This window comes from Myotis nattereri, assembly GCF_964212035.1.
Source record: "Myotis nattereri genome assembly, chromosome: 3".
Taxonomy (NCBI): domain Eukaryota; kingdom Metazoa; phylum Chordata; class Mammalia; order Chiroptera; family Vespertilionidae; genus Myotis; species Myotis nattereri.
This window is the reverse complement of record NC_138077.1, coordinates 111012068-111038595: the sequence shown is the minus strand read 5'-3', so window position 1 is coordinate 111038595 and position 26528 is coordinate 111012068. Positions and strand designations below refer to the sequence as shown.

At 40.7% G+C, this 26528-nt stretch overlaps 1 protein-coding gene across 1 annotated transcript in view; it reads right to left on the bottom strand.

Annotated features, from left to right (window-relative positions):
• PLSCR4 (phospholipid scramblase 4) overlaps nt 1–26528 on the bottom strand; it is a 58880-nt gene that overhangs the window by 17608 nt on the left and 14744 nt on the right. Inside the window, 1 exon segment of the mRNA XM_081086139.1 lies at nt 374–609. Coding sequence (XP_080942265.1) covers nt 374–609 — 236 coding nt within the window.

Genomic DNA, 26528 nt, shown 5'->3' with positions numbered 1-26528 from the left:
TGTTCTTTTTTTATGTTGCTTTTCTTCATGTTAACTCTACTTCTTTGCAAATGGCACCCCGATTAGGATCTTTGTTAGTTTTTCTTATATTCGTATTCCTATATTTTAAACTGCCTTTGACAGGGCATCATAAATGTCTTAAAATTCAACATATAACCTTTAGAAAAACCATACTCATCCCACCAAAACCACACCTATTCTCTCTGACCTCCTTTCACATTTCTAAAATTAGTACCATCACTCTTAATCTCACAAATTAGATATCTGTTATTACTAGTTTGTTACTTTACCCACTCAAATTTAGTCTTTTGTCTCTTATTGAATCCCCAGTCATACTTCATTAGAAAATATAAATTGGACTTGTATAAAGTACCTGGGTTAAGTATTCCAGACCAGGAGGGCAGTCTGGCATAAGAGTTGGCCCTGGCATCCATGTTATTGGAGCAGACTGACTTGGCACTGGATAGTTGCCAGGCTGGTACTGGATAGGATGGGTACCACCAGTTGGCTGGCAGTATGGGAAGGCACTGGGCTGCTGTGGATTATAATATCCCATAGGCACGCCCCTTGGGTAGCCTGCAGGTAGAAGAACAGATGCTCCAGGAGGTCCTGTGTTAAAAAATAAATGAAAGTATTAGATATCATTAATACTGCAATATATTGGAAGTTAGCATGACTTTTTACATTAAGATGTTATGAATCCCATAACATCCACTTAGAAATAACAAGATGTTCTAACTTCCGACTATGCACTATTGTATCAACACTGTTCTAATGGTATTGCATATCAATTTATTTAGTCCTCTTAAATTTTATGAGATAATTATTCTTATTTCAAAGGTGTAGAAATAAGGCTGAAACATGAAGTAACATGTTAAACTCTCTATGCATTAGGTTTGTTCCTCCTCTGAAGAAATAATATATCTACTTCATTAGGCTGTAGTGGATTACCACAAGACTAGCACATAATTAGTACAGTAAATTTCTGTTAAACCTCACAAAGATAATAAGGTCTACTTTAAAGGAGTACTTTTAATGACTGCTATCTAATTCCAGAAAGGCTTCACAACCCATCCCTATTAACAGTCTTTTCCATCCCCTGGCCCCCTCCTCAGTTCCTGGAAACAACTGTCTCTACAGACTTGCCTAATGTAGATATTTCATATAAATGAAATCATATATGCAGCCTTTGTGTCTGGTTTCTTTCACTTAGTACCTATGTTGTAGCATTCTTTTTACCTTACTCTTTTTTTATATTCCATGAATTTTGAATTTACTGTAATGCTCTTTTATGTTTATTGAGAAATAATTTACATATAGTAAAAGTCACCCTTTTTGGTGTACAGTCAATGAATTTTCTCAAACTTACACAGTCAGGCAAGATACAGAACATTTCCAGGACCCCAAAAGTTTCCTTCAAACCCCTTTGTAGATCATTCCTTTTTTAAAAATTCTTTTTGTTTTACTTTTTATGGGCAACTAATATTTCACTGCATGGATATATCACATTTTATATATCATGTAATCATTTGATGGACATTTGGATTGTTTCTACTTTCTGGCTATTATTATAAGTAACACTGCAGTGCACATTGGTGTACAAATACAGATATATATATAGATATATGTATATATATCTATATATATATATCTGTATATATATCTGTTATATATATATATATATATATATATATATATATATATATATATATATATCTGTATATATATATTAGAGGCCTGGTGCATAAAAATTTGTGCACTCAGGGGTAGGAGGTCCCTCAGCCCTGCCTGTGCCCTCTCACAGTCTGGGAACCCTCAGGGGTGACCACTTGCTGGCTTAGGCCTGCTCCCCGGGGGATTGGGCCTAAGATAGTAATCAGATATCCATCTGGCAGCCCGGCAGCCCTCAGGGGATGTCCATTTGCCAGCGCGGAGCAGACCTAAGCTTGCAGTCAGACATCCTTAACGCTGCTGAGGAGGCAGGAAAGGCTCCCACCACCACTGCTGTCCTGGCAGCCATCAGCCTGACTTGTCGCTGAGCAGAGCTCCCCCCTGTGAGAGCGCACTGACCACCAGAGGGCAGCTCCTGCATTGAGTGTCTGCCCCCTGGTGGTCAGTGTGTGTCATAGTGACAAGTCATTCCCAGTCTTTCTGCTGTTAGGGTCAGTTTGCATATTACCCTTTTACTATATAAGATAGAGGCCTGGTGCACGGGTGGGGGCCAGCTAGTTTGCCCTGAACGGTGTCCCGGATCATGGTGGGGGTCCCGCTTGGGTGCCTGGTCAGCCTGGGTGAGGGGCTGAGGTCCATTTTCGGGCTGGTGGGCAACTGAAGCCTCCAGCCACTGCTTTTTCACTTTTTTTTTTATTCTGGGATTTATTTACCTTCTATAGCTGTCATCTGAGCTGAGAGCTGGCTACAGCTCTGAGGTCTGGCTCCAGCTATGAGGCCATGGCTGTCTGAAAGCAGGTATCTGGGGTTTGTTTAGCTTCTATAATTGAAACATTATTGCTTCAGGAGCTCAGAGCTGGGCCATGGCAAGCGGGGAACCTTGGCTTCCTCCATCACTGGAGCGAGCAAGCCTCCTGCTCGCTTCAGCTGCGTGGCTGCCAGCCACCATCTCTGTTGGCAGTTAATTTGCATATCCTGCTGATTAGCCAATGGGAAGTGTAGCGGAGGTATGGTCAATTACTATGTTGTCTATTATTAGATAGGATATATACATATATACACAGTGGGGCCTTGACTTACGAGTGTCCCGACTAAGGAGTTTTTTTGAGATACCAGCTGTCTCTCGGCCTATTTTTTTGCATTGAGTTGATAGAGTAATTTGAGTTAACAAGCTCCTTAATGAGCTCCTTAACGAGCTCAGTCTCAGAATGAATTAAACTCGTAAGTCAAGGCCCCACTGTGTGTGTGTGTGCGTGTGTGTGCGTGTGTGTACACACACACACACACATATATATATATATATATATATATATATATATATATATATATATATATATATATTAGAGTTGGCAAATGGTAACTCCATGTTCAACTTTTTGAGGAACTGTCAAACTATTTTCTAAAGGGCTTCACACTCCCATTAGAAGTGTATGAGGGCTCTAATTTGTCCACATCCTCACCAATACTTATTATCTTTTATTTTAGTTATTTTACTGAGTGTAAAGTGGTATCTATTGTGTTTTCTTTAAAAATCTATTTTTATTGATTTTAGAGAGAGAGGAAGATAGATATATAGAGAGAAACATTGATGAGAGAGGAACATTGATTGGTTGCCTCCTGCATGCCCCCTATTGGGGATTGAGCCTGCAACCTGGTCATGTGCCCTGACTGGGAATTGAATAGGTGACCTTTTGGTGCATGGGTTGATGCTCAAACATTGAGGCACACCAGCCAGGCTCCTATTGTGCTTTTGATTTGCATTTTCCTGATGACTAATGATGATGAGCACCATTTCATGTACTTACTGGACATCTGTATATCTTCTTTGGAAAAATGTCTATTCAAATCCTTCCTTAAACCACTTTAAAAATGAATTTCTTAATCTTTTTGTTGTTCCATTGTAAGTATTGTTTACATATTTAGGCTAAAAATCTCTTGCCAGATAAATGATTTATAAATATTTTTTCATTCTGTTGACTGCCTTTTCTCTTTAATAGTATTCTTTGACACACACAAGTTTTTAATTTTTATGAAATTCAATTTATCTATTTTTCTTTGGTTGACTGTGTTTTAGATCTCATATATAAGAAATTGCTGCTTAGGCAGAGAACCAAGATGGCGGCATAAGGTATATACCTGTACGTGCCACCCCCCAAAACCACATTAAAACAACTAAAAGACAAAACGGCTATCATCCAGAATCATGGGAAAGCTGGCTGAGTGGAAGTTCTACAACTAGAAGGAAAGAAAAAAGCACATTGAGACTAGGTAGGAGCTGTGGAGGTGCCAAGAGCAGAGGTATGGAGGCGCACAAAATGGGCTGCAACTGGGTGCACGGTTTTTTAAAATCGGAAGGGAGATACAAGCTCCCGACTATACTAAACTTGTTTCCAGCAAGACTCTGGGGACCCAGACTCCTACGGGGAGAAACTGGACTGTCTTGCATCGCGTTGAAAAGTGAGGGTGGCTTTCTCACAGAGCTGCTCGCAGGGATCATTGTTACTGTGGGGGCGGAAGACTTGGGGACTTGGGGACGCCGAGATGAGGAGAAATGGAGATGCAGAGAGGGCTGATGGGCAGTCATCACTGTTTGCTCCACCCTGGTGATTCTCTGAGATCCCGCCCAACCCAATTTACAACCCCACCCAAGCTGTGTGCAGTGGCGCAAATGAATCGCATGTCCTTTCACTGCCTAACCTAACAAACTGCAGCTAGGTTAGAGAGCTCCAAAACTTCCAAACTCCAAACAAAGAGGAGAAATCTGCAGGTCTCGCTGTAGCTCCTACTGGGTGGACTCATGCAGTGGCTGACTTTGCACCTCCTTAGAGATCCAGGAGTCAGTGTTCCCAGTAGTCAGATACCAGATTTCAACTCCTCACATCCATAAGTGACACACTCAAGAGGCAGACTCAGTGAGCACCAAAGCCCCACTGGAGCAAGTCCTGCCCCATAAGGGTGTCTCCAGCACAGCAGTTCTTCCCCTTTAGACACAGCAGCTCCTCGCAGTCAATTGGCCTGGAGGTCATTTCCTCCCAGGGATACCAACAGCAATCAAGGCTTAACTACAACAAGACTGTGCACCCAGCCCACAAAGGGGTGCACCAAGAGTGTCCACTTCAGGTAATTGGGGAGGCTGAGCCACTGGGCCCAATAGAATACCTACCACACAAAGACACTCTATCAACACAGGGAAGCAGCTAAAATGCAGAGACAAAGAAACATGTCACAAATGAAAGAAATGGAGGAAAGCAAACTACTGGATATAGAGTTCAAAACCACAGGTATAAGGTTACTCAAGAATCTTCTTCAAACCTCTGAGGAATTAGTGAAACCTTCAAGGATCTTAATGAGAATGCCAAAAAAAAAAAAAAAATGGAAGGGGAGGGAAAATGGCGGCGGTATAAACGGACGTGTCCTGTGCCTTGTCCTGGAGCAGATAAGGGTGAGCAGCTGAAACGGGTAACATACAGCCCAAATAGGCAGAGGATTTTCAGCTGAGAGACTGTCTGCAGCTAGGAAAGACCGAGAACCCCCAGGAAAAAAAGGACGGTTGGAGACTGCGGCTGAAACCTCTCATGGTGCTCCAGCTAAGCAGAGGAGACTGCGCCATCTTGGGTGGTTGTTGCCGGCATCCAGAGACCAGCTACTAACCTGGAAACAAGGGATCGCAAGCAGCATGACTGCGTGAACTCAGACGAGCATTGCTTCTTCTCACGGAAACGTTAGACATCCCTTAAAGGTGCGGTTTGCATTTCGGGTTGGAGAGAGAACCAAGCTTGTGCGCGCGGGGCAAAATCTGCGCCCCACAGAGTCCACAGCTGTTGGGACCAGCATGACCCGCCGAGTGGGGAAGGGGCCCCACAGGGCTGCTGGCAGAAGGGAACGCTAAAAATAAGCCCATAGCTGGACTGGATGTAAAAAAGCAGCCTTGGACTTTGCCAATCTGCTGGCTGCTTGGTGCCAGGGGCGAGTGTGTTTGCAGAGACTGCGCGCGGAGACTGTGCGCAGACCTGGAAGGTGGAGGCTTGCGGATTCGCACAACGTATCAGGCTCTTGTTACAGTTCCCCTTAGATCCGTGCATTTGATTATTAAACCCAGTGCATGGGATTCCCCAGTTGGGGTCATTCGCAGAGCCTGTAGGGGAAAGTTCTTGTTGGGGAGCCTGGGAAACAGCGGGCAGTAACAAAGAACCAGCTCTGGGCAGTGGTCTTTCCCAAATCAGTTCCAAATACCATAGAGGAAAAAAAAAAAAACCCTACTGATAGAGAGGACTTATAGCCTCGGAGGTCAATCCAGACACACTGCCACCCAGAGGCAGAGCCACGAACTGTCTCTTCTGTGATCACAAATAAAGGCAGTCTGGTAAACAAATACAACCTGCCTTAAAATCAGGGCTGTGGTTTACTGCACGGAGGGACAGTGTATCGCAGGGAAGTTCAACACTCCCCTGAATGCCTGGCAGGACTAAGGCATGCCAAACAGAAGAGTGGAAGATCTGAAGCACCTTCACTTCTGAATATTTATATATATATATATATATATATATATATATATATATATATATATATATATATATGTGTGTGTGTGTGTGTGTGTGTTTTAATTCTTTTTTCACCATTTCATTAAAAACCTATTTTATTTTTTTTATTTTTTATTTTTTTCATCACTTGATTTTACCTTTTTAATTACTACATTTTTTAACCAGTATTATTGCTATCATTTTACCATTTTTTCAAGTGTCATTTTTTTTATTTTTCTTTATTTTATTTTGGGATTAGTGTTCTACACTCTATTTTCATCATTCCTTTAGCATCATTTCTCTCTATCTCACATTTACCCTTAAGCCAAAACTCTCTTCCTCACTTTTCCACTTTTGTTGTCCTGTTTCTCATACCCTATTCCTGCTTTGGATTTTCCCTATTCCTTCTTTCTACCCACTGTCTAAATTTCACCCTACTTATATATCTAATTTCCAATCCCACGCTCTAAATCCATATACACCTTTCTCTTATCTTTCTTCACTATCCAATTTTTTTCTCTCTCTCTCTGTCATTTTGCTAGTGTTTGCTTGATTTTGAGTATATTGGGGTTTTTTATGCTTGTGTGGGAAATTGTTTTGTTTTTCATTTTCATTTTTCTGTTTTGCTTACTGTTTCTTTATCTGGTTATTTTTGTGCTTCTGTTTTCCCTTGCCTCGCTTGATATTGGTGGTTGTTTGTAGTTTGCATTAGTCTCCAGAGATCTGCTGCTGGAGTTCATTGAGATTGGTTGCGGTTCTCTTGGAGTTTTCTCCCCATACAAATAGCCTCTTCCCCACCTCTATTTCATTCTCGTACTTTTTTTTTTGTCTCTTTGTTTTTCTCTTCTCTCCCTTTTCCCAATCTAATTTCGGCACTCTTTTTTGTTTTTTATTTTTCTCTTTAATCTTTTTCTCTTTTTTCTTCTTTATCCCCTAATTCTCTTCGCGCGGGGGGTCACCTTTATTTGGGGTTATTAATATCGTGAAAGCATTTAGTTCGGTGCCTTGTACGTTGTGCCTTGCTGTGTTGTATTTTCTGCCTTTGAATCAGCGCAGCAGATAGAGAACTATATAACCAAACACCTTGAGAAGAGAAATCATGGTGAAACAAAGAAACAACCCAAATATGAAAGAAAAACAGGCATCATCAGAAAAAGAAGTAAACGAAATGGAGGCAATGGAGGCAAGCAACCTGTCAGAGAAAGAATTCAGAGAAATGGCCATAAGGTGGATGAAAAGAATGGAAAACCAATTCAACAATATGTGTAGGAACCAAGAGGAAATGAAGAAGAACCAAGAGGAATGAAGAGAAACCAAGAAGAAATGAAAAATGACATCACTGCCATAAAGAACTCAATAGAAAGCATCAACAGTAGACTAGAAGAAGCAGAGGACCGCTTCAGCGAGCTAGAAGACAAGGTAGAAAAAAATACCCAAACAGAACATCTTCTAGAAAAAAAAAATTAAAAAGCAGGAGGAGAGCCTACGAGAACTCTGGGACAATGCTAAACGAAACAACATCCGAATAATAGGGGTACCAGAAGAAGAGGAAACTGAGCAAGGAATAGAAAACCTGTTTGAAAAAATAGTAACAGAAAATTTCCCTGATATAGGGAGTAAAAAACTCACACAAATCCAAGAAGCTCACAGAGTCCCAAACAAAATGAACCCAAAAAGACCGACACCAAGGCACATAATAATTAAATTGGCAAACACCAACGACAAAGCAAGAATCTTAAAAGCAGCCAGAGAGAGACAGAAAGTTACCTACAAAGAATCCCCCATCAGACTAGCGACTGATTTCTCAACAGAAACACATCAGGCAAGAAGGGAATGGAATGAAATATACAAAGTCATGCAAAGGAAGGGTCTGAATCCAAGAATACTGTACCCAGTGAGGCTATCAATCAAAATTGAGGGTCAAATCAGGAGCTTCACAGACAAAAACGGTCTACGGGAGTTTATTACAACCAAACCAGCAATGCAAGAAATGCTAAACGGTCTGCTGTAAATAGAAAAAACAGGAAACAAAGAAGGAACGCAGCGGTAAAGAACAAAAATGGCGACTAACAAGTTTCTATCAATAATAACTTTAAATGTAAGTGGATTAAATTCCCCAGTCAAAAGGCATAGGGTAAATGAGTGGATAAGAAAACATGAACCATATATCTGCTTTCTACAGGAAACACACCTCAGAAAAAAGACGAACACAGACTGATGGTGAAGGGATGGAAAAAGGTTTTTCAGGCCAATGGAAGTGAAAAAAAAGCCAGGGTAGCAATACTTATATCTGACAAATTAGATCTCAAAGTGAAGGACATAAAAAGAGATCAAGAAGGCCACTTCATAATACTAAAGGGAGCAGTCCAACAAGAAGAAATAGCTCTGGTAAATATATATGCACCCAATATAGGAGCACCCAAATATGTAAGAAATCTTCTGGAGGAGATCAAGGGAGAGATTGACAGCAATACAATCATAGTAGGGAACCTTAACACCCCATTATCTCCACTGGACAAATCCTCTAAACAGAAACTCAGCAAAGAAACATCAATCCTAAATGACTCACTAGATCAGATGGAATTAATTGACATCTTCAGAACATTTCACCCTAAAGCCACAGAATATACATTCTCCTCAGGTGCACATTTGTCATCTTCAAAGATAGACCATATATTGGGTCACAGACAAAGTCTCTTCAAATTCAAGAAAATTGAAATCATATCAAGCATCTTCTCAGACCACAAAGGCATAAAACTGGAAATCAACTACAACAAAAACAATCCAAAAAAATCAAACACATGGAGACTAAATAGCATGCTATTAAACAATGACTGGGCTACCAGTGAGATCAAAGAAGAAATAAAAAACATCATGGCAACAAATGACAATGAAAACACAACAATCCAAAACCTATGGGACACAGCAAAAGCAGTCTTGAGAGGGAAGTTCATAGCTCTACAAGCCTACTGCAAGAAACAAGAAACAATGAGAATAAATGACCTAACTCTACAACTCGAAAACTTAGAAAGAGAGCAACAAAAAAGCCCACTGTAAACAGAAGGAAGGAAATAACAAAGATCAGAGCGGAGATAAACGACATAGAGACCAAAAAAACAATACAAAAGATCAACAAATCCAAGAGCTGGTTCTTTGAAAGGATAAACAAGATTGATAAACCTCTAGCCAGGCTAACCAAGAAACAAAGAGAGAGGACCCAAATAAACAAAATCAGAAATGAAAGAAGAGAAATAACAACAGACCCCATAGAAATACAAAGGATTGTTAGAAAATACTATGAACAACTCTACTCCAACACACTAGACAACCTGGACGAAATGGACATATTCCTAGAAAAATACAACCTTCCAAAACTTAACCAGGAAGAATCTAAAAATCTCAATAGGCCAATAACTATGGAGGAAATTGAAGCAGTAATCAAAAAGCTTCCAGCAAACAAAAGCCCAGGGCCAGATGGCTTCACAGGGGAGTTTTACCAAACATTCAAGGAAGACCTAAAACCTATCCTCCTCAGACTATGTCAAAAGATCCAAGAGGAAGGAACACTTCCCAGCTCATTCTATGAAGCCAACATCACCCTAATCCCAAAACCAGATAAAGACAATACAATCAAAGAGAATTATAGGCTAATATCCCTCATGAACATAGATGCCAAAATCCTGAACAAAATCCTAGCAAATCGGATCCAGCAGTACATCAAAAAGATCATACACCATGACCAAGTAGGATTTATCCCAGGGATGCAAGGATGGTACAATATCCGCAAATCAATAAACGTGATACATCACATAAACAAATTGAGAGAAAAAAAACACATAGTCATATCAAGTGATGCGGAAAAAGCATTTGACAAAATCCAACACCCTTTCTTGATAAAAACTCTCAGCAAGATAGGAATTGAGGAATCATACCTCAACATAATAAAAGTTATATATGACAAACCCACAGCCAACATCATAATCAATGGGCAAAAACTAAAACCATTCCCCCTAAAAATAGGAACAAGACAGGGATGCCCCCTCTCACCACTCCTGTTCAACATAGTACTGGAAGTACTAGCCGTTGCGATCAGACACGAAGAAGAAATAAAAGGCATCCGGATTGGAAAAGAAGAAGTAAAACTGTCCTTATTTGCAGATGACATGACACTGTACATACAGAACCCTAAAGACTCCATCAAAAAATTATTAGACTTAATAAATGAATTCGGCAATGTAGCAGGATACAAAATTAATGCTAAGAAATCCATGGCATTTCTTTACACTAATAGTGAACTTACAGAAAGTGAAACTACAGAAGCAATCCCATTTACCATTGCACCAAAAAAATTAAAATACCTAGAAATAAACTTAACTAAGGAGATAAAAGACCTATATGCTGAAAACTACAAGACACTAAAAAGGGATAGAGGAAGACGTAAACAGATGGAAGAATATACCGTGTTCATGGATTGGTAGAATCAACATCATCAAAATGTCCATACTATCCAAAGCAATTTATAGATTCAATGCAATCCCCATTAAATTACCAACGGCATATTTCAAAAATCTAGAACGAACTTTCCAAAAATTCATCTGGAATAAAAAAAGACCCCGAATAGCTGCAGCAATCCTGAGAAAGAACAAAGTAGGTGGGATCTCAATACCAGATATCAAGCTGTATTACAAAGCCACTGTTCTTAAAACAGCTTGGTACTGGCACAAGAACAGACATATAGATCAATGGAATAGAATAGAGACCCCAGAAATTGACCCAAACCACTATGCCCAATTAATATTCGACAAAGGAGGCAAGAGCATACAATGGAGTCAAGACAGTCTTTTCAATAAATGGTGTTGGGAAAATTGGACAGATACATGCAAAAGGATGAAACTAGACCACCAACTCACACCATACACAAAAATAAACTCAAAATGGATAAAAGACTTAAATGTAAAACGGGAAACCATAAAAATACTAGAGGAATCCACAGGCAGCGAAATCGCAAACATATGCCGAAGAAATTTCTTCTCTGATAATGCTCCTAGGGCAATGGAAACTAAAGAGAAAATAAACAAATGGGACTACATCAAAATAAAAAGCTTTTGCACAGCAAAGGAAGCCATCAACAAAACAACAAGAAGACCCACTACATGGGAGAACATATTTGCCAATGATACCACTGATAAGGGTTTAATTTCCAACATTTACAGGGATCTCATGAAACTTAACAAAAGGAAGATAAACGATCCAATAAAAAAAAATGGGCAACGGACCTAGATAGACACTTTTTGAACGAGGACATACAGAAGGCCGAAAGACATATGAAAATCTGCTCAAAGTCACTAATGATACGAGAGATGCAAATCAAAACGACAATGCGTTATCATCTCACACCTGTCAGAATGGCTATCATCAACAAATCAACAAATAACAAGTGTTGGAGAGGATGTGGAGAAAAAGGAACCCTTCTGCACTGCTGGTGGGAATGCAGACTGGTGCAGCCAATGTGGAGAACAGTATGGAGCTACCTCAGAAGACTAAATATGGAACTCCCATTTGACCCAGTGATCCCACTACTAGGAATATATCCCAAGAAACCAGAAACGCCAATCAGAAAGGATATATGCACCCCTATGTTCATAGCAGCACAATTCACCATAGCTAAGATTTGGAAATAGCCTAAGTGCCCATCAGCAGATGAGTGGATTAGAAAACTGTGGTACATATACACAATGGAATACTATGCTGCAGTAAAAAAAAGGGAACTCTTGCCTTTTGCAACAGCATGGATGGAACTGGAGAGCATTATGCTAAGCAAAATAAGCCAGTCAGAGAAAGATAAATACCACATGATCTCACTCATTTGTGGATTATAGAGAACAACATAGACTGATGAAAAGGGACAGACCCAAAGACTGAGAAACAGTGATCAGGCTATCAATCCCCAGAAGGAAAGTAGGGGAGGGCGGGGGTAAGGGGAAGAGATCAACCGAAGGACTTGTATACATGTATATAAGCCAAACCAATGGACATGGACAACAGGGGGATGGGAGCATGAGTGTGTGTGTGTGGGGGAGCTTGGGGGTAAATGGGGGGGATGAGGACACATTTGTAATACCTTAACTAATAATAATTAAAAAAAATAAAATAAAAAAATGGAAAAGGACCAATCAGAAATTAAGCAGACACTGACTGAAATAAAGAATAATATATAGAGATCCAACAGCAGACTAGAGGATCCCAAGAATCAAGTCAAAGATTTGAAATACAAGGAAGCAGAAAACACCCATCCTGAAAAGAAAAAAGAATCCAAAAATATGAAGATACTGTAAGGAGCCTCTGGGACAACTTCAAATGTACAAACATCCGAATTATGGGGGTGCCAGAAGAAGAGAGACAGCAAGATACTGAAAGCCTATCTGAGGAATAATGACAAAAAACTTCCCCTACCTGATGAAAGAAATAGACTTATAAGTCCAGGAAGCAAAGAGAACCCCAAATAAGAGGAATCCAAAGAGGACCACACCAAGACACATCATAATTAAAATGCCAAGGGCAAAAGACAAAGAGAGAATCTTAAAAGCAGCAAGAAAAAAACAGTTAGTTACCTACAAGGGAGTATCCATATGACTGTCAGCTGATTTCTCAACAGAACCCATGCAGTCCAGAAGGGAGTGGCAAGAAATATTCAAAGTGATGAATAGCAAGAACGTACAACCAAGATTGCTCTATCGAGCAAAGCTATCATTTAGAATTGAAGGTCAGATAAAGAGCTTCACAGACAAGAAAAAGCTAAAGGAGTTCATCACCACCAAACTAGTATTTTATGAAATACTAAAGGGTATTCTTTAAGAAGAGGAAGAAGAAGAAGAAGGTAAAGATAAAATTATGAACAACAAAGTGACAACAAATACATATCTATCAACAAGTGAATCTAAAAATTAAGGCAATAAAAAAAATCTGATGAACAGAATAAACTGGTGAATATAATAGAAGCAGGGGCATAGAATGGGAGTGGACTGACAATTCTTGGGGGGAAGGGGGTGTAAGGGGTGTGGGAAGAGATTGGACAAAAATTTTACACCTATGGATGAGGTCAGTGGCGGGGGGTAAGGACATGGGGTGGGGTGGGAACCAGGTGGAAGGGAGCTATGGCGGGGGGAGGGGGGAAGAGGGACATCTGTAATAATCTGATCAATAAAGATTTAAAAATAAAAAATAAAAAAATTGCTGCTTTGTCATAGATTATGAATACTTATACCTATATTTTATCCTAAAAGTTTTATACTTATCACTATTGCATGTATGTCTTTTATCCATTTTAGTTTCCTTTTTTGTATATAGTGTGATATAATGGTTCAAATTCATTCTTTTGTGTATTGATATTCAGTTATCTTAGTACTATTTGTTGAAAAGAGTATTCTTTCTGCAAGGAATTGCTGTGGTATCTTTGTCAAAAATCAATTGGATTTGTTTCTGGACTTTCAATTCTATCCTATTGGTCTACATGCCAATCATTATGCCAGTACTATATGGTCTTGACTTTGGTAGCTTTGTAGTAAGTTTGGAAATTGGGAGGTCAGTCTTCCAAATTTGTTTTTCCCCCTCAAGATTGCTCGGGTTATTCCGAGTGCTTTTTATTTCCATATATACTTGAAGATTAGCTCGCCAATTTCTTTAAAAAAGCCTGCTGGGAAATTGTCTAAGAATTGTGTTGAAACTGCAGATCAATTTGGGGAGCACTGCCATTTAATAATATTTACTTCTCAAATCTATATGGGATATCTTTCCATTTGTCTTCTTTAATTTCTTTCAACAGTAGTTTTTTAAAAAATATATATATTTTTATTGATTCCAGAGAGGGAGGGGAAGGGAGAAATAGAATCAATGATGAGAGAATCCCTGATTGGCTGCTTCCTGCATGCCCCCTACTGGGGATCGAGCCTGCAACCTGGGCATATACCCTTAACCAGAATTGAACCCAGGACCCTTCAGTCTGCAGGCTGAGGCTCTATCCAATGAGCCAAACTGGCTAGGACCAATAGTTTATTTTCAGTGTACAAATTTCCTAAATATTTTATTCTTTTTAAAATGTTATTATATGTAGAATTATACTATTACTTTCTTTGGGCTTGTTCAAATTGTTCGTGCATAGAAATAGCAGGGGATTTTTGTATATTGATCTTGTATCCTACTACATTAATGAACTCATTTATTAGTGCTATCTATGCATGTTTGTGTGCATTTCTTAGGATTTTCTGTATACAAGATCATATCATCCACAAATAGATAGTTTGCTTCTGTATTTCCAATCCAGATGACTTTTATTTCTTTTTCTTGTTTAATTACCCTGGCTAGAGCCTCTAGTACAATGCTGAATAGAAGTGGCATGAGAAGAAATCCTCTGTTCTTGATTGTAGGGGGAACATATTCTATTTTTATTAAGTATAATGTGGGATTTTCATAGATGCCTTTTCTCAGGTTCAGAAGGTTTCTTCTCATTCTAGTTTGTTGCATGTTTTTATTATGAAGGATGTTTCATTTGGTCAAATGCCTTTTCTATATCTATTGATGTGATCATGTGGTTTTTGTCCTATATAATATATATATATATATATATATATATATATATATATATATATACACACACACACACACACACATACATACCTATATTTTCCTTTTTTTGTATGTAGTGTGATATAGGGGTTCAAATTCATTTTGCGATTTCTTTTTGCTCCTTTGATTATTTAGGATTGTGCTATTTAATTTCCTGATATTTGTAATTTCCCAAATTTCCTTCTATTGTTACTGATTTCTAATTTAAAAAAAGATTAAATTTATTGGAGTAACAAAGGTCAATAACATAAGTTTTAGGTGAACAACTATATAACACATCAGCTCTGTATTCCATTGTATGCTCATTGCCCGAAGTCTAGTCTCCTTTAGTCACCACATATGTGACCCCCTTTACCCTCTTCGTCCTTCCCCAACCCTTTCCCCTCTTATAACCACCAAAATTTGGTCTGTGTCCATGAGTTTACTTATTTTGTTTATTTGTTGCTTTTTGTTTTAGATGCCACATGAGTGATATCATATGGTTCTTGTTCTTATTTTGCTTTATATCAATTAAATTTCATATGACAAACCAATCTTTCATTCTTGGCATAAACCCCACTTGGTCATGGTGTACAGCCCTTATTATATGTTGCTGCATTTGGTTGGCTAGTATTTTGTTAAACATTTTTGGATATTGGTTTGTAGTTTTCATTTCTTGTGATGTCTTTGTTTGATTTTGCTAATAGGGTAATACTTGCCTCATAGAATGAGTGGGAAAGAAGTCACTATTCTTACTTCTTTTTAAGAGTTTGCAAAAGTTTAGTATTCAAACCTTCATTGCACCAACAGGTCACCAGTTCAATTCCTGGTCAGGACACATGCCTGGGTTGTGGGCATGATCCCCAGCAGGGGGTGTGCAGGAGGCAGAAGTTGATGTTTCTCTCTCATTGATGTTTCTATCTCTTTTTCCCTCTCCTTTCCTCTCTCTCTCTAAAATCAAATAAAAACTTTAAAAAAAAAAAAAAAGAAGAAGAGCAAATACATTTAAAAAAAACCTTCATTGAGCATTTGGTAGAATTCCCTAAGGAGGCCATCTGGGCCTTAGCTGTACTTTGTCAGAAATTTTGAGTTATTAATTCAGTCTCTTTACTTGTTTTCCATTTCCTCTTGAGTCAGTTTCAGTTGTTTGCATCTTCCTAAGAATTTATTTCCTCTAGGTTTTCTAATTTGTTGGCATACAATTATTCATAGTATTCCCTTACAGTACTACTTCTTTAATTTCTGTCAAGTTGTTAGCAATGTTCTTATTTTCATTCCTGATTTTAATATTTGTGTATTATTTTCTTGGTCAGTTTGGCTTAAGTTTTTTCAATGTTGTTGATCTCTTCAAAGAACCAATTTTTGGTTTTGTTGAGTTTGTGTACTGTTTTTTTTTTTTTCTTTATTTCATTTACTTCTGCTCTAATGTTTAAGATTTCCTCCTGCTTGCTTTGGATTTGGTTTATTTCTAAGGTGGAAAGTTGGATTACCTGAGATTTATTATTTTTTGTAGATGTTTATAGCTATAAATTTCCCTCTAGGTACTGTTTTACTAGTAGCTGCATCCCATAAACTTTGGTATATTGTGTTTTTGTTTTTTCATCTCAAAGTGTTTTCTAATTTCTCTTGCGATTTTCTTTTGGCTCCTTTGATTATTAGGATTGTGCTATTTAATTTCCTAATATTTGTGATTTCCCAAATTTCCTTCTATTGTTACTGATTTCTAATTTTATTTCATGTGGTAGAATATAGTTTGCATGATTTCAATTGTTTTTAACTTATTGAGGTTTGTTTATGGCCTAACCAGGAGGTGTAGCCTGCAGAAAGTCATATGTGCACTTGAGAAAAATGTGTATCTGCTATTGTTTGGTAGAGCGTTGTATACATATGTGTCTGTTTTGGCTAGTTTTATAAGGTTATTTGTGGCTTTTATTTCCTTTCTAATTGTGTATTACTTGTTCTACCCATTATTGTAAGTGAGGAATCACAGTTCCCAACTATTATTTATTGAATTGTCTATTCCACCCTCTAGTTCTTTCAATATTTGCTTCATGTATTTTGGAGTTCTGTCTTCAAGTGTACATAAGTGCTATGTATTCTTGATGGATTGATACTTTCACTATTAGAAAATGTCATTTATCTTTAGTAACAATTTTTTTTTTAAACCTCACCCAAGGATACGTTTATTGATTTTAGAGAGAGAAGAACATTGACCCTGCGAGAAACATCAATCGGTTGCCTCCCGTGCATGGCCTGACCAGGGCCGAGGAATCAAACCTGCAACTGAGGTACGTGCCTTTGACAGGAATCAAACCTGGGAACCTTCAGTCTGCGGGCTGACACTAACCACTGTGCAAACTGGCTAGGGCAAATCTTCTATCTTTTTAGTAATAAAAAAGCAATGCCACACAGCTGTGTAGGGCAGGGACTGTTATCTCCTGAAAAATATATACAGTTCCATTGGCAGCTGTTCTTTTAAAAAGTCATTACTGTGGAATGAAGAAGACTTGAGAGATAAGGCTAAGGTGGAGACTATGCTCTTTCATAGAACCCAAAGGAATGAGTCCTAGACTCCATGTAGACCTGGAAGGAAGCTATGTTAACTATGAAAAAATATAAAATAGTAACACTTACTGAGCTCCTATTTTTTTATGTCCCCTTTGTTTGTATAGTTTTTTTTTTTTTTCCCCCATTGACCCTCTCCACCCCATACCACTCCTCCCAGGCCTTCACCACTCTAGTTTCTGTGTCCATGAGTAATTCATATATGCATATAAATTCCTGGTGATAACTCTCTCCCTATCCCCTCACCCCACCTTCCCTCTGAAATTTGTCAGTCTATTCCATGCTTCTATGTCTCTGGTTCTATTTTATGCATCAGTTTCTTTTGTTGATTAGATTCCACATATGAATGAGATCATGTGATACTTATCTTTCTCTGACTGGCTTATTTTGCTTAGCATAATACTCTCCAGGTCCATCCATGCTGAGATCTTATTATGTTCCAAGTACTGTTATAACTACTTTACAATTATCAAATCTTTTCATCATTATATCAACACTATATTGGAGGTACTATTATTATCCTTAATTTACAAAGAAGGAAACTGAGGCATAAGAAAGTTAAATAACTTGTTAACAACTAATATGTAGCAGAGTTAGAATTAAAACTCAAGCATTCTGACTGCAGAGGCACCATTAACTAAATCATGACAATGACAATGCTTCCCCCTAGATCAGAGGCCAGGTAGACAAACACCAAAAATGGGATTCTGTGGATGGCCTGGAACTACAGACTGAAAGAGCAACTCTAGCTAGCAGGTCCTTAAATCCTTAGGTTCTGCATATCATCCCACTACCCATGGAATACCACAGTGCAAGAAAAAAACAAACAAACACAGCTTAGATGGCAGAAAGCTGGTCTCAAGCCAGTAAAGGGTGACCAGTATAGAAACAAAGCAGTAGTGAGGAGTCAGCTAATGCTGAGAAAGCCAGCCATCACCAGGAATGAAAGTACTTTGGGATAAGAAATAAATCAAAGATGGTAATTTCTGTAAGGCAAATTGGACAGAGGCTTAGGTTCCAGTGATTGGGCATTAAAGGGAAGTGTAGCTTTTGAAGCTGATGAAGTCTGAGTGATTTTGGTTACTCATAAAAATCCCACTCATGAAAGTCATGAATTGTAAAACTATTTCTCTTAATACTATCTGAGAACAAGCCATAAATAAATCAGTATTACTTTATGTTGGAAACATTCCTCAAGCCCATTTCCAGAAGCAGCTGCTGTGCTTGCTGCTAGGAACAGAAAGGTGTACAAAGACACACCTTTCTTTAAGGACATCCAGTGCTGTGGAGAATTCATAAATCTGTAAGAAAAGCAAATAGTCATCATGACATGAGAGACTGGTATAATCAGAGATAGATGCATAGTATGTGCTGAGATTAAAGAGGAGGGGGAGCTGACCTAGGCATAGGAGGTACCTTAGAGGTAAGTGTTGACACTTACTGGTAGACCTCACCAGCGACTCCATGGTGGGCAAAGGTTTTACAAGGAGAAAAGATGCAGATGAGCAGTGGCACAGAGGAGGCTCGGTCCTGCAGGGGTAATGGCCATGAATGGAGATTTAGCAAGTGAGGTAGAAAGGAAGGTGGGGAAGGAGTGAAATTTATGAAAGACCTATACTCTGCGCAAAGAACTTGAACTTTATGCCAATATGATGGAAAGTGGAGTGAATAGTTTTACATTTAGAATCTTTAAAGATGAGAAGGTTAGCTTAGGCAGGAGGTGCTTGCAGGAGTCCAGATGGAAGGCAATGAAGTTTGATTGTGATGAAGGGAGCAAAAGTGAAGAAATAGTAATAAACATTTAAAAACAGTATTGTCTTAGTAACAGACTGGATGCAAGGACAGATTCTCAAGGTTCTGATTTGGGTCCCTGTAGGCCTCCAGAGCAGAGAAAGAACAGAGGAGATGTGTTTGGGAGCAAGATGCCAAAGTTGGATTGAGAATCACTAAGTCTGATATCCAGGGTCATGTGCGGAGATGGTCTATAGGCAACTGGAAATGAGAGTTTAGAACACAGGAGATGATATGGGGCTAAGGGACTCATAAGTGGTTAAAGGCAAATGAAACTATGGTATTTCCAAGATGATTTGGGAGAGTGTGTAAAAAGATGGGTGAACAGAACAAGGAGAAAGGGTAGGGCAGGGAAGGGCAGGGAGGGGACCAATGAACTCTAGGGAATACCAGTGTTTAAGGGTAGAGGACACAGAGCTCATGACAGAGACTAAGACTCAGGAGAGACTAAAGGCAAATATAATAGTGACTAGAAATAATATAAAATGAAACTAAATGAGAAAAAGAACAAGAAAGATCTAAAGTCTTAAAAAAAATGAAGAAATTACATGTTGTAGTTGGTCACAAATTGTCTTTAATTCCTTTGAGAATTGTGTTTAAAGGGACTCAAATTGGATTGGAAATCCAATATCCTTCCTTGCTTTTATAGAACTGTTATTAAAAACAATATAACTAGCCTGGCCGGCATGGCTCAGTGTTTGAGCATGGACCTATGAACCAGGAGGTCACGGTTTAATTTCCAGGCAGGGAACATACCAGTTGCAAGTGGTCCCCAGTGTGAGGCTTGCAATCGATGATTCTCTCTCATCTTTAATGTTTTCTCTCTCCCCATCTCTCTCCCTCTCTGAAACCAATAAAAATATACTTAAAAACAAACAAAAAAATAACCAAAAATCATGTGAACTATCTTAAGAATACTAATTATTATATCATTTTAATGAGTTGATGATTAATTATTGTGATATTAACTTAATGATTCTAATATAGAGTATCTCATATAATAAAATTTGATGATCAGTACATCAGAAAGAAAATTACAATTTAGATTACGGGCTAGTCAGTATAAAGATTATATGTCTAAAAATATTATATACAAATTTGCATAATCAAATTATTTAGTTATAAGTATATATTATCCAGAGAGGTTATGAGAAATAAAGAAAAAATATGACAAATTATATGTGGAAAACTGGCATTTTATACTCCCTTTTGAGCTCTGAAATTGCCATTAAAGGTTCTGTTTCATTCTGCAGGGAAACAAAGTAAAACATGTTTAACTTTGTATAAGTAGAGTATCCCACACTTATTTAAAGAAAGAAGCTATAATTTAGAATTGAAGGACAGAAAAAGAGCTTTTCAGACAAGAAAAAATTAAAGGAGTTCATCACCACCAAATCAGTGTTACAAGACATGTCAAAGGGTCTTCTTTAAGAATAAGAAAAAAAATGAATAATAAAATGGCAATACCAAATGAAAATGCATTAAATGCTCTAATAAAAAGACACAAGGTAGCTGAGTAGATAACCTTATATATGATGTCTACAAGTGATTCACTTCAGATTGAAAGACACAGATTGAAAGTAAAGGGATGAAAAAAGAGATTTCATGAAAATGAAAAACAAAAACAAAAAATAAAAGCTGAAGTCGCGATACTTATACCAGACAAAACAGACTTTAAAACAAAGGGTATATAATAACAGAAAAAGAAGGACCCAACAATTCTACTTGTGGGTATTTACTCAAAGAAATGCCCAACATAAATCAAAATGACACATGCACCCACATGTTCATTATGGCATTATTTACAGTAGCAAAGATATGGAAGCAACCTAAGTGTCTGTCAATAGATGAACAGATAAAGAAGTGGTGCATATATACAATGGACCATGACAGTCATAAAAAAAAAGAATGAAATTTTGCTATCTGCACAGCATGGATGAAGTAGAGTATTGTGCTGAGTGAGACAGATAAAGACAAATGCCATGCGGTTTCACTTACATGTGAAATCTAAAAAACAAAATAAACAAGAAGGACAGAAACAGTCTCATAGATACAGAGAACATTTTGACAGTTGCCGGAAGGTAGGAAGCTTGGGGGGATGGATGAAGAAGGTGAAAGAATTAAAAGGAAAAATTGGTAGTTAAAGAATAGGGGGTGTACTTTACATGGAGATGTAAAGTACAGCATCAGGAATAGCCTATATAATAAAAGCCTAATATGCTAAGTGTCCGGTCGTCCATTCAACCAAAGTGTAATATGTTAATGATGTACTAAGGCCACTCAACCGCCCAGTATAATGTGCACTGACCACCAGGGGGCAGAAAGTCTACCGGTCGACCAGTCGCTATGACGTACACTGACCACCAGGGGACAGACGCTCCAACCGGTAGGTTAGCTTGCTGCTGGTGTCCAGCTGATCATGACTGAGCAAGACAGGCTGGACACTCCATGGAGCCCTCCTGCAGTCCTTCCCCAACTGGCCAACTTCCCACATCCCTTCCTGGCCCCGATTGTGCACTGATGGGGTCCCTCAGCCTGGCCTGTGCCCTCTCACAACCTGGGACCCCTCGGGGGAAGTCAGAGAGCTGGTTTCAGCCCAACAGCAGAATGACTGGTCACTATGATGCACACTGACCACCAGGGGGCAGATGCTCAATGCAGGAACTGCCCTCTGGTGGTCAATGTGCTCCCAGAGGGGGAGTGCTGCTCAGCCAGGAGCTGGGCTCACAGCTGGCAAGCGCAGTGGCAGTGGCAGAAGCCTCTCCCACCTCTGGGGCAGTGTTAAGAATGTCTGACTGACGAATTAGGCCTGCTCCCCGAGGGAGTCGGACATCCCCTGAGGGCCCCTAGACTGTGAGAGGGCGCAGGCCAGGCTCAGGGACCACCCCCACCCCGAGTGCATGAAGTGCACCGGGCCTCTAATAGTCAGTAATATTGTGATAACTAAGTATAGTGTCAGATGGGTACTACATTTATTGGGATGACCACTTAGTAAATTATATAATGTGTAATCACTGGGTTGTTTACCTGAAACTAATATAATATTGTATGTCAGCTGTAATGGAAAAATAAAAAATTACTTAAAGTAAAAAGAAAGATGAATAAGTTCGGAGCATGGTAACTATCCCATCTAATAATAGATATACATGGTAATTAACCATAACTTCACTACCCTTCCCATTGGCTAATCAGGGCGATATGCAAATTAACTGCCAACTAAGATGGCGGTTAACCACCAACAAATATGGCGGCTAATTTGCATACTGCAGGCAGATCCCGCTGTGCTGCCCAAGGCGAGATCCTGGCCTGCAGTGTCTTGGGCAGGGTGGGCGGGGCAAGCAGCAGCATGTCCGAGCTGCTGTGCGCCTCAGCGCGGATCTGGGCCTGCCGTGTCTTGGGCAGGGTGGGCGGGGCGGACGGCAGCAGAATCTGAGCGGCCGCTCGCCCCAGCGCAGGATCCAGGCCTGCAGTGTCTTGGGTGGGACAGGCGGGGTGAGCGGCAGCATGTCCCAGCTGCTGTCCACCCCAGCGCGGATCCGAGCCTGCCGTGTTGCGGGCAGGGCAGGCGAAGCGAGTGGCAGCATGATCCGTGCTGCTGGACACCCAAGCCCAGGATCCAGGCCTGCCATGTCTTGGGCGGGATGGGAGGGGTGGGTGGGGCAAGCAGTAGAGTGATCAGAACTGCTGTCCGCCCAGCACAGGATCCGGGCCTGCTGTGTCTTGGGCAGGGTGGGCAGCAGATCTGAGTGGCCGCTCACCCCAGGGCGGGATCTGGGCCTGTGGTTTCTTGGACAGGGTGGGCGAGGCGGGCAGGGCGGGCAGGGCGAGCTGCAGCGTGATCCGTTAGAGGGAACAGGTTGGACTGAGGGACCCCCCCTTCCCTGCCAGTGCACAAATTTTTGTGCACGGGCCTTCTAGTCCTACCTAATAAAAGAGTGATATGCAAATTAACTGTAACTCCACTATAAAGATGGCAGAGCCCACAGCCAATAAGGAGGAAATATGCAAATTAATCCGACAAAGATGGTGGCGTCCAGGCCAGGAAGCTTGCAACGAGGCAAGCAGATGAGCAGCACAATAAGTGCCATCAGCAGGCCCATGCCAGCCATCCACTACTGCGACAGTGGCGCAGGGCCCTCGCTGGCCAGGGGCAGCAGTGAGACTGGTGGCAATGGGGGCACCAGCACTCTCGCCACGGTGGCCACACCATTGGGGAGAGGCACGGGCGAAGACAGGTTGCAGGGCTCAGAGGCACCCAAGGTGAGCGTCCCCATGCCCATGCCAAGCTGTGCAGGCTGGGGGCAAGGGGTGTGGCAGGGTTGGGCCACTTTTGGGGAACACCTCAGAGGTCGGGGCAGCTGGGTCCACGGAGGAAGGTCAAGGCCAGGTCAGGGCAGCTGCAGCATGGAGTCAGAGGCATGGGTGCTGGGCGCCTTCCCTGATGGAGCTGTGCGCTGTCTGTTCTGCCGCCGCTGCTGGAGCCACTGCCGCCGCTGGAACAGTCGCCAGCACCTCAGCATGTTTCTCAGCATGCTGAGCCTGCAGCCCAGGCACCCTACACCCACCCCACCCCGCTCCCACTCCTCCAAGCCAACCTCCGGAGCCTCACGTGAGACTCCTACAGCCAACCCGTGCAAAGGCACGTCCCTAGCTGTCTCCTCCTACCCTCTGGCCCAACTCCTCACATCCTCCGCACCCACAGTTTGGAGGCTCTGGGGAGTCTTCTGCAGATCTCCAAGCCAGTGCCTCCTGGTGCATGTAAGCACACTCCTTTCTGAACCCGCTGGTTCCAGCGTCCCATTTCCCCAAGCTCCCTAAGGCGTCTTGGCTCTCACCCACGTCCCTAACGGCTCCCGAGATCCCCACTCTCTCCTGCACTCCGTTCCTTTCTGCACTTCTTTTGCCTCCTGAGTTTAGCTCCCTCCTGCACCCCCGCACCCCTAACTTCCAGTCTCCCTCCAGTGCCCAGATTTAAAGCTGGGTGAGCCCACGCTCCCTTTCGCAGAGAGGGAACCTCAGCGTTCTCTAAGCACCTGAGAGCTATGGACAGCCTGTCCACAAGGGTTGGAGGAGTTTGGCTGAGAGATTGTTGCTCAGGTCCGGCAGCCTAGCAGAGTGAGTGTTAAAACCCTTTCCCCTTCTAGCGGGGACCCAGTCAGCCTGTGCCCTGCAAGCTTCAAGGATTGAAAGTGGGTGTTCGTGGTTAGAGGAAACTTTCCAGCCGAGTGCCTGGCTAAAGCAAACCACGCATCTGTCAGGAATGCTCTCTGGGTGCTGTTCTTGCCAGGAGCTTGTGTTCCACTGCAGTAGATGCAACAAGGAAACAATGATTAGTGCACCTGACAGCTAACACTGAGAACCGGTAGGAAAAACACACACTCCCCAGTCCCAGTTGGCGAATCTGAGTATGATGCAACCGCGTGTGCCTGTACGACAAAGAGAGAGGCTTAAGGAAATGCAAAGTTTTAAGCGTAGAGTAAATGACACTGCTACCAAGAAAGCACACTTAATTACACTTTGGACATTTCAGTCAGTAAGAACACCTGTACTTTGTGCTTTATGATTCACATGATCTGATCATTTGAGTTGGGCCAATACAAACAAAAAGGCACTGTTGGTTTTGGTTGAGGTAATGAACTGTGATTTCAGATTTCTTGGTTGTTTCCTCTTTTGCCCAAGTTCCCAGATTCTCAAAACTCTAGGATTAGTTTTGGGAGGGACAAGAGAAAAAAATATATAAATACTCAGGAGGATTAAAATCAGATAGCAGTTGAGATTATAGCCATGGTTTTTGAGTTAGAAAATGAATCAGTTTGAAATTAGGCTGAGGGACCACCCTCCCCCGCCCCCGTGCATGAATTTCATGCACCGGGTCTCTAGTAGGTGGGCAGTAAGGAGCAAGCAGGCAGATGGTAAGGAGCAAGCAGGCAGGCTATTAGGAGCGAGCAGGCAATTGGTTAAGAGCAAGGGTTCCTAGACTGCGAAAGGCACAGGCAGAGCTGAGTGACACAAAACCCCATGCATGAATTTTGTGCATCGGGCCTGTAGTTTGAAAATAATCCTGGTGAAAAAGTTTCCTTAAAAGTATATTTTTAATATAAAAAATTTTACTCATTGCAAAATCACTTCCTTTTATTTTTATAAAAAATATTTATTCAATAAATGGTGTTGGGAAAATTGGACAGATACATGCAAGAAAATGAAACTAGATCACCAACTTACACCATACACAAAAATAAACTCAAAATGGATAAAGGACTTAAATATACGATGGGAAACCATACAAATACTAGAAGAATCCAAAGGCAACAAAATCTCAGACATATGCCGAAGCAATTTCTTCACTGATACAGCTCCTAGGGCATTGGAAACTAAAGAGAAAATAAACAAATGGGACTACATCAAAATAAAAAGCTTCTGCACAGCAAAAGAAACCATCAACAAAACAACAAGAAAGCCCACGGTGTGGGAAAAAATATTTGCCAATGCCATATCTCATAAGGGCCTAATCTCCAAAATTTATAGGGAACTCATACAACTTAACAAAAGGAAGATTAACAATCCAATCAAAAAATGGGCAAAGGATCTAAATAGACACCTTTCAAAAGAGGACATTCAGAAAGCCAAGAGACATATGAAAACATGCTCAAAGTCACTAATCATCCAAGAGATGCAAATCAAAACAACAATGAGGTACCATCTCACACCTGTCAGACTGGCTATCATCAACAAATCAACAAACGACAAGTGCTGGAGAGGATGTGGAGAAAAAGGAACCCTTCTGCACTGCTGGTGGGAATGCAGACTGGTGCAGCCACTATGGAAGACAGTATGGAGTTTCCTCAAAAAACTAAAAATGGAACTCCCATTTGACCCTGTGATCCCACTTCTAGGAATATATCCCAGGAAACCAGAAACACCAATCAGAAAGGATATATGCACCCCTATGTTCATAGCAGCACAATTCATCATAGCTAAGATCTGGAAACAGCCTAAGTGCCCATCAGTAGATGAATGGATTAGAAAACTGTGGTACATCTACACGATGGAATACTATGCTGCTATAAAAAAAGAAGGAACTCTTACCATTTGCAACAGCATGGATGGAACAGGAGAGCATTATGCTAAGTGAAATAAGCCAGTCAATGAAGGAAAAATACCACATGATGTCACTCATTTCTGGATAATAAAGACCATTATAAACTTATGAACAAAAATAGATACAGAGGCAGAGCTGCCTCGAACAGACTGTCAAAGAACAGCAGGAAGGCCGGGGAGGGTGGCAGGGCAGGAGGGGGGCGGGTAAGAGATCAACCAAAGGACTTGTATGCATGCATATAAGCATAACCAATGGACATAAGACACTGGGGGGTAGGGGAG